Source organism: Salmo salar, chromosome 03, assembly GCF_965601325.2.
Source record: "Salmo salar chromosome 03, fSalSal1, whole genome shotgun sequence".
Classification (NCBI taxonomy): domain Eukaryota; kingdom Metazoa; phylum Chordata; class Actinopteri; order Salmoniformes; family Salmonidae; genus Salmo; species Salmo salar.
In genome coordinates, this window is record NC_138293.1 from 16,028,065 (window position 1) to 16,040,567 (window position 12,503).

The following is a 12,503-nucleotide window of genomic DNA, read 5'->3' on the forward strand; positions in this document are numbered from 1 at the left end:
TTGGATTAGCTAACACAACGTGCCGTTGGAACACAGGACGCTCATTTGGGTTATTCTGGGCGCTCGTTTGGGTGCTCGTTTGGGATATTCTGTCTTTTTGGGCGCTCGTTTGGGATATTCTGTCTTTTTGGGCGCTCGTTTGGGATATTCTGTGCGTGTTGCTTGTCCTTGTTCCTGGATTTAAGTCTCCTGGCCTTCACATGGCCATTTATGATTCACCAAAGGATGGGTTTATGTTCATCTCTATATTGTCCACTGGCTGTGTCCCCTAGAAAAGGTTGAGTGTCCGTGGTTTCCTTTCAGCATGTCTGTGAATTATGTAAGCCAGCTGTGTGACCGAGTCAAAGAGCAGGGAACATGAGTCACCTCATGGGAGAACAGTAATACTGATGAAACACCTCGCAAGCCCTCCTCATCCATTTTAAGCTTTTCATCAGTGTTTTGGCTTGAGGGAGTTATGGTAGAGCTGACTTAAGACAGGAACTTCGGAAGATGACTACACTGTTTTTAAACGTTTTGCACAATGATTTATTAATTTACCCTCATGATTAAAAGCCATTAATGACCTAATTTGAAGTGAAATAATCTCTGATCTTTTTACAAAGTGTCAGGGCATTGGCTGGTGCCTTTGCACTGCTTGTGTTTCTCCCAGCACCATTTCAGTGTTGCGGGCCCTTTTTCCTAGCTATAATTATTTTCCCCAGCCCAAGATAATTAGTCACCTATTGGTTTGAATGGAAAGTTTGGGTGTTGGAAGCCCAGGAAATGTAGGGAAACCCAGGTTAATAATTAACCCTAGACTTGTGGAAAAACTGTACATCACCAGCCAGAGAAAAGTACTCGATGACATTGCACCTTTCCTCGTACTGCACAGTATACAGGAAGTCAAACCCAGGGCATCCAAACAAGGCCCATTCTAATCAGGGCCCGACCTAACCAGGGCCCGTTCTAACCAGGGCCCTATGTCTGGACCGTGATTTTCTACGGCTAAATGCATGGCAGTGAGGTCAGTCCCTCCCACACAATACCCCATTCAGTGCCCAGTGTCAGTAACCTCTTTATGTAGCACTAGGTACGGGTGCCTCTACGGTTTCCTCCTCGGGAGCGTTCCTCCGGTCAGATGAGCCTCGGATCCTCGCCTCCTGTGAAACACGAGCTTATAATTTTGAGCTCATAATTTCCACTCTGTCTGCGTGTCATGCATTTGGTTTGAAATGAAAAATACACACAGCCAACAGCGCCTTGGTCTGTCGTGGATAGAAATACAGGTTCTGGTGACACACTGAAAGCTCACAGAATCCTTTTTTAGACCCAACTGGATGTAGGATGTTGTGCCCTTATTGCACATTCCCACAAAATCCAATTTAACTGAGAAATATAGTTCACTCTGTAGAAACATCAAAGACAGTTTATCTACTAAGCATTAGCGTTTGTCTCACAGTATAATACATAGTAAAGCAGTGTGATGGTCTACATTTCCTAAGGGAAATCTTTTCAGCCATAATCTCCTTTATTTTCAGACCTGAGCTAACCTGAAGTCTATGCAACACAGTTTGTTTTGTCAGCACTTTTAAAATGAACATAGATATTGAGTTTACGAAGGGTGTGTCTTTGATTGCATCATGCACATACACTACCGTTCAAAAGTTTGGGGTCACTTAGAAATGTCCTTGTTTTCCATAAAAACATGCATGAAATTAGTTGCAAAATGAATAAGAAATATAGTCAAGACGTTGACGAGGTTATAAATAATGATTTTTAATTGAAATAATAATTGTGTCCTTCAAATTTTGCTTTCGTCAAAGAATCCTCCATTTGCAGCAATTATAGCCTTGCAGACCTTTGGCGTTCTAGTTGTCAATTTGTTGAGGTAATCTGAAGAGATTTCACCCCATGCTTCCTGAAGCACCTCCCACAAGTTGGATTGACTTGACGGTCAAGCTGCTCCCACAACAGCTCAATAGGGTTGAGATCCGGTGACTGTGCTGGCCACTATTATAGACAGAATACAAGCTGACTGCTTCTTCCCTAAATAGTTATTGAATAGTTTGGAGCTGTGCTTTGGGTCATTGTCCTGTTGTAGAGGGAAATTGGCTCCAATTAAGCACCGTCCACAGGCTATGGCATTGCGTTACAAAATGGAGTGATAGACTTCCTTCTTCAAGATCCCTTTTACCCTGTACAAATCTCCCAATTTGCCACCACCAAAGCACCCCAGACCATCACATTGCCTCCACCATGCTTGACAGATGGCGTCAAGCAATCCTCCAGCATCTTTTCATTTTTTCTGTATCTCACAAATGTTCTTCTTTGTGATCCGAACTCCTCAAACTTAGATTCGTCTGTCCATAACACTTTTTTCCAATCTTCCTCTGTCCAGTGTCTGTGTTCTTTTGCCCATCTTAATCTTTTATTTTTATTGGTCAGTCTGAGATATGGCTTTTTCTTTGCAACTCTGCCTAGAAGGTCAGCATCCCGGAGTCGCCTCTTTACTGTTGACGTTGAGACTGGTGTTTTGTGGGTACTATTTAATGAAGCTGCCAGTTGAGGACTTGTGAGGCGTCTGTTTCTCAAACTAGACACATTAATGTACTTGTCCTCTTGCTCAGTTGTGCACCGGCGCCTCCCACTCCTCTTTCTATTCTGGTTAGAGCCAGTTTGCGCTGTTCTGTGAAGGGAGCAGTACACAGCGTTGTACGAGATCTTCAGTTTCTTGGCAATTTCTCGCATGGAATAGCCTTCATTTCTCAGAACAAGAATAGACTGACGAGTTTCAGAGGAAAGGTCTTTGTTTCCTGGCCATTTTGAGCCTGTAATCAAACCCACAAATGCTGATGCTCCAGATAATCAACAAGTCTAAAGAAGGCCAGTTTTATTGCTTCTTTAATTAGCACAACAGTTTTCAGCTGTGCTAACATAATTGCAAAAGGGTTTTCTAATGATCAATTATCCTTTTCAAATGATAAACTTGGATTAGCTAACACAACGTACCATTGGAACACAGGAGTGATGGTTGCTGATAATGGGCCTCTGTATGCCTATGTAGTCATTCCATAAATAATCTGCCATTTCCAGCTACAATAGTCATTTACAACATTAACAATGTCTACACTGTATTTCTGATAAATCTTATGTTATTATAATGCACAATTCTTTTATTTATTTTTCTTTCAAAACAAGGACATTTGTAAGTGACCCCGAACTTTCTAATGGTAGTGTATTTACCAAGCTCTGGCTTGTTGATGTATCAAGGCCTCAGAGGCCATGTAATATGTTGGAACACATACTGATCTCTCAATCTCTCTCTCTCTCTCTCTCTCTCTCTCTCTCTCTCGCTATCCCCCCTCACTCTGTCTCCCTGCCCCTCCTCTCTCTCCCTACCGATCCTTTCTCCCTCTCTCTTCTCTCTCTCTCTCTTTTCCTCCCCCAGTCCTCCTCCTCCTCCCAGGAGCTCTTGCACCAGCTGCCCTTCCAGCCCACGGCAGATGAGCTTCATTTCCTGTTTAAACACTTCCGGAGCACAGAGAGTGTAGCGGACGAGGAGGGGCAGCCCTCACCCCCCGTGAGGCTCCGCTCCCGCAGTCTCAGGTAGACACACTCACCAATCAGATCACCAACACCCTTAAAAGGGACAGTTCACCCCAAAATAAAACATTTATAGGATGTTTTCACACCTCGAAGGTAATCACATATCAAGCAGTCCTATTTCGGAATGAGGTCAACACATTTTTCCTAATGTTCGGACAAGACGTATTTTCATTGGGAAAATGTACTTTGCTGAAATTGCTTTGACTACTTTTTTATGAAGTACAGTAACTTCTTACTTAGTGGCTTTATGTCAATCACAGTACTTCCTTTGACAAACATTTGTGTGGATTCTTATCTGTGCATAGAGGTGAAGGCTTTTCCATCGACTTTACAATACCAAGATTGTTGACTTCATCCAGGCTCTGTTTGCATAATAGTGTTTATGTTCTTACATCACGGTGTCTCCTAGTCAGTTAGTCACCCCCTCATTAAAAGACAGACGTGTCTCTGACCCATCTGGTTCTCGTGGTGGTTAGAAAGAGGCTGTTGTACAGGCGTTAGGAGTGTCTGAGTTCTGCTGTGCTTTGATGTGGTCAGATTTCCTGTGACGTGTACTGCGTGAACCAGCCAGCACCGAGCTGCTAAGACTGGCCCGTGCTTGCTAGTGACACAGATATATAGATATAGATATATATATAGGGCAGATTTTAGTCAACAGGCCTCCATGTTGGCACCAAAGTTTTGTGGCCATTAGATGTAGCATTTTAACTAGACAGTGCTGAGAGCAACCAGTTTCTCACAAACACGATAATATGACAACAAATGTACATACAACGGAGCCCGCTGTTGCATTTGTAAATATACAGCTGAAGTCAGAAGTTTACATACACCTTAGCCAAATAGATTTAAACTCAGTTTTTCACATTTCCTGACATTTAATCCTAGTAAAAATTCCCTGTCTTAGGTCAGTTAGGATCACCACTTTATTTGAATAATGTGAAATGTCAGAATAATAGTAGAGAGAATTGATTTATTTCAGCTTTTATTTCTTTCATCACATTCCCAGTGGGTCAGAAGTTTACATACACTCAATTAGTATTTGGTAGGATTACCTTTAAATTGTTTAACTTGGGTCAAATGTTTTGGGTAGCCTTCCACAAACTTCCAACAATAAGTTGGGTGAATTTTGGCCCATTCCTCCTGACAGAGCTGGTGTAACTGAGTCAGGTTTGTAGGCTTCCTTGCTCGCACGCACTTTTTCAGTTCTGCCCACACATTTTCTATAGGATTGAGGTCAGGGCCTTGTGATAGCCACTCCAATACCTTGACTTTGTTGTCCTTAAGCCATTGTGCCACAACTTTGGAAGTATGCTTGGGGTCATTGTCCATTTGGAATACCCATTTGCGACCAAGCTTTAACATCCTGACTGATGTCTTGAGATGTTGCTTCAATATATCCACATAATTTTCCTCCTGCATGATGCCATCTATTTTGTAAAGTGCACCAGTCCCTCCTGCAGCAAAGCACCCCCACAACATGATGCTGCCACTGCCGTGCTTCACGGTTGGGATGTTGTTCTTCGGCTTGCAAGCATCCCCCTTTTTCCTCCAAACATAACGATGGTCATTATGGCCAAACAGTTCAATTTTTGTTTCATCAGATCAGAGGACATTTCTCCAAAAAGTACAATCTTTGTCCCCATGTGCAGTTGCAAACCATATTCTGGGTTTTTTATGGAGGTTTTGGAGCAGTGGCTTCTTCCTTGCTGAGCGGCCTTTCAGGTTATGTCGATATATGACTCGATTTACTGTGGATATAGATACTTTTGTACCTGTTTCCTCCAGCATCTTCACAAGGTCCTTTGCTGTTGTTCTGGGATTGATTTGCACTTTTTGCACCAAAGTACGTTAATCTCTAGGAGACAGAACGCGTCTCCTTCTTGAGCGGTATGACGGCTGCGTGGTCCCATGGTGTTTATACTTGCGTACTATTGTTTGTACAGATGAATGTGGTACCTTCAGGGGTTTGGAAATTGCTCCCAAGGATGAACCAGACTTGTGGAGGTTTACCATGTTTTTCTGAGGTTCTTGGCTGATTTCTTTGGATTTTCCCATGATGTCAATCAAAGAGGCACTGAGTTTGAAGGTAGGCCTTGAAATACATTCACAGGTACACCTCCAATTGACTCAAATGATGTCAATTAGCCTATCAGAAGCTTCTAAAGTCATGACATAATATTCTGGAATTTTCCAAGCTGTTTAAAGGCACAGTCAACTTAGTGTATAAACTTCTGACCCACTGGAATTGTGATACAGTGAAATAATCTGTCTGTAAACAATTGTTGGAAAAATGACTTGTGTCATGCACAAAGTAGATGTCCTAACCGACTTGCCAAAACTATAGTTTGTTAACAATACATTTGTGTCATGGTTGAAAAACGAGTTTTAATGACTCCAACCTAAGTGTATGTAAACTTCCGACTTCAACTGTATATTTTGTTGACACCAAATGTTATTCTTAAACTCTGTTTGTTGCAGTTTGAATACCAGGACTTGGCCAGCTGTTTGAGGTTGCAATTGTGGTGGGCAAGTTTGCTAACTTAGTTTAAAATAGGAAAAAGCAAAACGTGTATCCTGCAGTTTTCCGGCTCCTCTTTCAACAATTGTTTTGAAGTCCGAAATGCCCAGAGAGAAAGGCCAAAGGGAGATTATGATGGTCAAATCTTTATCCTTATTATTTTAATACATTACGTAACAAAATGAATATTTTTTTTAATGCCGTTCAGATTCATTTCAAACAAGGCAAAGGGTTATATTACACAGGTGTTCTTTGGCGTGACCTAGAAATAACTGTCTGGACAAATGTTGATATTTTTTAAAGCTGCAGTATATATCTTATTGGGCGACCCGTCCAAATGCACATAGAGATTTGAGTTATAGATCTGTCATTGTCATTGAAAGCAAGTATAAGAAGCGGTAGGTCTGTTCTATGTGTGCTATTTCTATGCTTCCCGTTAAGTTTAGTTTTTGTGTCTTTCACTTTTGGTTTTGTACACCAGCTTCAAACTGCTGAAAATGCAATATTTTGGGTCATGGAAAATATATTTCACAGCGGTTTAGATGGTACAATGATTCTCTAAACAATGACTGCTTGTTTTGTTACATGAACTTTTAGAATGTTAGCAACCAGGAAATGACGGAGGGATTTCTGCATATTGCACCTTTTAACGATTAAGGGGATCCTGATGAGACTGCCCTGATTTATTAAGGGTGAGCCCTACACTCCTGGGCACCCATGTAATCAAACCCAACTGAAGACAACAAGTGTGGTCATGACTACATAACTGTTGAACTAAACTTCGCCATAAGTTGCATTTGATATGTTTTTTTGTGCTTACTTTTGAATTTCTACTCTGTTTGAAAGTTCTAACGCTAAGATTATTCGTACTCTAATGAAGAACTGGACTGTGATTGTCTTCTCTTCTTCTAGCCCTGGTCGGACATGTGGCACCTTTGATAATGAGATTGTAATGATGAATCACGTTTACAAAGAGCGCTTTCCCAAGGTAGGTGTTATTTCCTGACTCGCCACACTGCTTTTCCTAGCACATCAATAGATTCATCATGTACACGTCTGATCTAAATACGTTCGTCTTGTTTACTTTTATATTTCACTTTGATCTGCTTCTCTACATTTTCTTACGTTACAGCCTTATTCTGAAATGGATTCAATTGTTTTTTTCCCTCATCAATCTACACACACTACTCCATAATGACAAAGCAAAAACAGGTTTTTAGAAATGTTTTGAAATAAATAAAAAAATTAATAAAAGGAAATAAACTATTTACATAAGTATTCAGACCCTTTACTCAGTACTTTGTTGAAGCACCTTTGGCAGCGATTACAGCCTCGACTCTTTTTGGGTATGACGCTGCAAGCTTGGCAGGTCTCTCCAGAGACGTTTGATCGGGTTCAAGTCTGTGCTCTGGCTGCGCCACTCAAGGACATTCAGGGACTTGTCCAGTAACCACCCCTGTTTTGTCTTGGCTTTGTGCTTAGGGTCATTGTCCTGTTGGAAGGTGAACCTTCGCCCCAGTTGGAGCACTCTGTCCTGAGCACTCTGGAGCATATTTTCATCAAGGATCTCTTCGTACTTTGCTCCGTTAATCGTTTACGTTGATCCTGACTAGTCTCCCAGGCCCTGCCGCTCATAAATATCCCCACAGCATGATGCTGCCACCACCGAGAAAGCTAAGGTAACTGAGCTAAACGACTATCGCCCTGTAGCACTCACTTCTGTCATCATGAAGTGCTTTGAGAGACTAGTCAAGGATCATATCACCTCCACCCTACCTGACACCTTAGACCCAGTCCAATTTGCTTACCACCCAAATAGGTCCACAGACAACGTAATCACATTGCACACTGCCCTAACCCATCTGGACAAAAGGAATACCTATGTAAGAATGCTGTTCATCGATTTACTGCTCAGCATTTAACACCATAGTACACTCCAAACTCGTCATTAAGCTCGAGACCCTGGGTCTCGACCCCTCCCTGTGCAACTGGGTCCTGGACTTTCTGACGGGCTGCCCCCCAGGTGGTGAGGGTAGGTAACAACATCTCCACCCGCTGATCCTCAACACAGGGGCCCCACAAGTGTGCGTTCTCAGCCCTCTTCTGCACTCCCTGTTCACCCACAACTGCGTGGCCATGCACGCCTCCAACTCAATCATCAAGTTTTCAGACGACACTGCAGTGGTAGGCTTGATTACCAACAACGACGAGACAGCCTACAGGGAGGAGGTGAGGGCCCTCAGAGTGTGGTGTCAGGAAAACAACCTCTCACTCAACGTCAACAAAACAAAGGAGATGATCGCGGACTTCAGGAAACAGCAGAGGGAGCACCCCCCTATCCACATCGACGGGACAGAAAAAAATCTAATTTCACCCAAGGCTGTAACGTAACAAAATGTGGAAAAGGGGAAGGGTTCTGAATACTTTCCGAATTCACTGTATTTGTGAAATGCACTTTAGATAAAGTTTATCATTAAATGTAATGTGATTTTCCAGGCCACAGCCCAGATGGAGGGCCGTCTGCTGGACATCCTCGCCGACTGCTCCCCAGACAGCAACCTGCCCCTGGCCGACGGCGTGCTGGGCTTCATCCAGCACCAGCTAGTGGAGCTGGCCAGAGACTGCCTAGACAAGTCCCAGATGGGCCTGGTCACCTCACGCTACTTCATAGAGCTACAGGAGAACCTGGAGAAGCTACTGCATGAGGTAGGCTGAATGTTTTTGGGATGACTAAGCTAAAGTATAATGCAATATACAGTTGAAGTCGGAAGTTTACATACACTTAGGTTGGAGACATTAAAACTCGTTTTTCAACCACTCCACAAATTTATTGTTAACAAACTATAGTTTTGGCAAGTCGGTTAGGACATCTACTTTGTGCATGACACAAGTCATTTTTCCAGCAATTGTTTACAGAGAGATTATTTCACTTATAATTCACTGTATCACAATTCCAGTGGGTCAGAAGTTTACATACACTAAGTTGAATGTGCCTTTAAACAGCTTGGAAAATTCCAGAAATGTATGTCATGGCTTTAGAGGCTTCTGATAGGCTAATTGACATAATTTGAGTCAATTTGAGGTGTACCTGTGGATGTATTTCAAGGCCTACCTTCAAACTCGGTGCGTCTTTGCTTGACATCATGGGAAAATCCAAAGAAATCAGCCAAGACCTCAGAAAAAAATGTTAAACCTCCACAAGTCTGGTTCATCCTTGGGAGCAATTTCCAAACACCTGAAGGTACCACGTTCGTCTGTACAAACAATAGTACGCAAGTATAAACACCATGGGACCACGCAGCCGTCATACCGCTCAGGAAGGAGACGCGTTCTGTCTCCTAGAGATGAACATACTTTGGTGCGAAAAGTGCAAATCAATCCCAGAACAACAGCAAAGGACCTTGTGAAGATGCTGGAAGAAACAGGTACAAAAGTATCTATATCCACAGTAAAAACGAGTCCTATATCGACATAACCTGAAAGGCCGCTCAGCAAGGAAGAAGTCACTGCTCCAAAACCGCCATAAAAAAGCCAGACTACGGTTTGCAACTGCACATGGGGACAAAGATCGTACTTTTTGGAGAAATGTCCTCTGGTCTGATGAAACAAAAATAGAACTGTTTGCCCATAATGACCATCGTTATGTTTAGAGGAAAAGAGGGAGGCTTGCAAGCCGAAGAACACCATCCCAACCGTGAAGCACGGGGGTGGCAGCATCATGTTGTGGGGGTGCTTCGCTGCAGGAGGGACTGGTCCACTTCACAAAATAGATGGCATCATGAGGTAAGAAAATGTGTATATGTGGATATATTGAAGCAACATCTCAAGACATCAGTCAGGAAGTTAATACTAAGTCGCAAATGGGTCTTCCAAATGGACAATGACCCCAAGCATACTTCCAAAGTTCTGGCAAAATAGCTTAAGGACAACAAAGTCAAGGTATTGGAGTGGCCATCACAAAGCCCTGACCTCAATCCTAAAGAACGTTTGTGGGCAGAACTGAAAAAGGGTGCGAGCAAGGAGGCCTACAAACCTGACTCAGTTACACCAGCTCTGTCAGGAGGAATGGGCCAAAATTCACCTAACTTATTGTGGGAAGCTTGTGGAAGACTACCCAAAACGTTTGACCCAAGTTAAACAATTTAAAGGTAATGCTACCAAATACTAATTGAGTGTATGTAAACTTCTGACCCACTGGGAATGTGATGAAATAAATAAAAGCTTAAATATATCATTCTCTCATTCTCTCTCTATTATTCTGACATTTCACATTCTTCAAATAAAGTGGTGATCCTAACTGACCTAAGACAGGGAATTTTTACTAGAATTAAATGTCAGGAATTGTGAAAAACTGAGTTTAAATGTATTTGGCTAAGGTGTATGTAGCTTTCCGACTTCAACTGTATGCACAAGGTAGGCTCTCATAGATTTACTCGAGTGTACTCAGAGATGGAACTTTTAGGCACTGTCAAATTGCTGTGGTCTGAGGAGCTCTGCCATTTCTATTGGCTCTCTACTGAATGAGTCAGCTAAAAGTCTGATTCAGTGTGTACGAATGTTCAATGAAAATTGCAACAGGGAGGGAGTTGGCCTGCGTTCAGATTGAGGGTGTTTTCCCTCCTCCATGATAGGTTTGTAGAGGAAATTATTGCTGCGTGTCGAGATACCCCGACTGAGTCAAATTTTGTGTTTAAAGTTTTTTCCCTCAAGATACTGCATCTTGCTAAATCACTGCTGCTTTTGGTGTATTTTCACTGACAGGTTACTGAGATGTCACTGGTATCCCACCCCCAATTTGTGAATGTGTTATTAGCCAAGGTTCACTGGATCACGTCACATGACATGTGAGACACAAAATAAATGGCCCTTCAAACCAAATGTTTTCTGCATTGTTTCCTGCAGTATTTGTCTTCTTTTTTTAGATAAATGTTTTTGCGTTGATCGCACTTTGGAAAGCCTCCAATGTCCTCAGTGTTGTATTTTTGTATTGTATTGGACTTTGACGTTTGATAGGTTCTCAAAGTGCTAGGTGTTACGGTTGTCGTAAGAACTGGACCAAGGCACAGTGTACCACATCTTTATTATAAAGTGAAACTTCAGCACAAACAAAACAATAAAGAACAAACGAAACGTGACGTTCTGGAGTGCTCACAGGCAACTACACAAAAAACAAACCCCCCAAAACACAGTGGGGAAATGGCTGCCTAAATATGATCCCCAATCAGAGACAACGAAAACAGCTGCCTCTGATTGGGAACCATACCAGGCCAACAAAGAAATAGACAACCTAGATTACCCACCCTAGTCACACCTCGACCTAACCAACATAGAGAATAAAAGGCTCACTATGGTCAGGGCGTGACACTAGGATTCTAATCTAGACTATTAGTCGGCGCTGGTGCAATTGCCATTTTACATTAGATGGATCTCTCCAGTCTTGCTTGTGATTGCGTAACTAGGGCTTATTAAGTCACTTTCCAATGCTTGACCATTGCTCTACATACAATGGCTTACCTTTATGTTCTGCTTTGTTAGAGCTTTTTGGCTGAGTTTTTCCCCGTAGTTAATGTAAACTAGGAAAGTATGGTCATTTGTTTTTTTAAATATAGGATGCATCTCAGAGTTTTTAAGAACATTGAGTCATCTTATAATGGGTCAGTTTTTGTCCCAAGGCCGAAGATGTGCTCTTTCCTAAAAAAGCACCACAGCCTGGACAGAATTACAGTGTTATGCAACCTTGTCATTGAATGTACACTTTGTTGTGCCCTCACATTAGACTGTGTTGTAGGATCCTCAGTACTCTCTGATCCCCTATCACAATCACTTTGTCAAAGCATCGAGTTAGTAGAATATTGTAAATTGGACTTTTCAAAAAGTTAATTCTCACGCCTGGATACTCAGGCTTAAAAATGCTGCAATGTAATTGTAAGTGAAATTGAGTAAGTTACGCTTACACGATTGCAGCAGTAGAAGGCACTAATATAGACAAACCAAGTACTAACAGATTACTAATGAGAAGCCGTTCAAAGAACTCTCTTTGACCCTAATCTTTGCATAAGTGAGAACAGTCACTCATTATTTTGTTACGGAAGAGCCAAAGTATCACAAGGTAATGTTTTGAAGCCAGTGTTTCATACAAATCACTGCCCTGTCATGAGTAACTATGGCATATGTCAGGCATATAACCTGTCTCTATCTGTATTGTTTTATCTTGGTCATCAGGCGTACGAGAGATCCGAGAGCGAGGAGGTGACCGTCATCATTAAGCTGGTGAAGAAGATTCTCATCATCATCTCCAGGCCAGCCAGGTTACTGGAATGTCTGGTAAGATTCACAGACTCTTTCAGGAAGTTGTGCTCCGTAAAGCAATTGCCAACCAACACAACTAATATGATAC

General features: G+C 42.2%; 1 protein-coding gene across 2 annotated transcripts in view; it reads left to right on the forward strand.

Annotated features, from left to right (window-relative positions):
- The window catches only part of LOC106599001 (microtubule-associated serine/threonine-protein kinase 3), an 80,715-nt gene that overhangs the window by 43,584 nt on the left and 24,628 nt on the right, over nt 1–12,503 (forward strand). For both annotated transcript variants that reach the window (XM_014190039.3, XM_014190038.3), the window contains 4 exons: nt 3,431–3,588; nt 7,019–7,094; nt 8,603–8,812; nt 12,329–12,430. In XM_014190039.3, the coding sequence (XP_014045514.3) occupies nt 3,431–3,588; nt 7,019–7,094; nt 8,603–8,812; nt 12,329–12,430 (546 nt within the window). The remainder of the gene's footprint in view (nt 1–3,430; nt 3,589–7,018; nt 7,095–8,602; nt 8,813–12,328; nt 12,431–12,503) is intronic.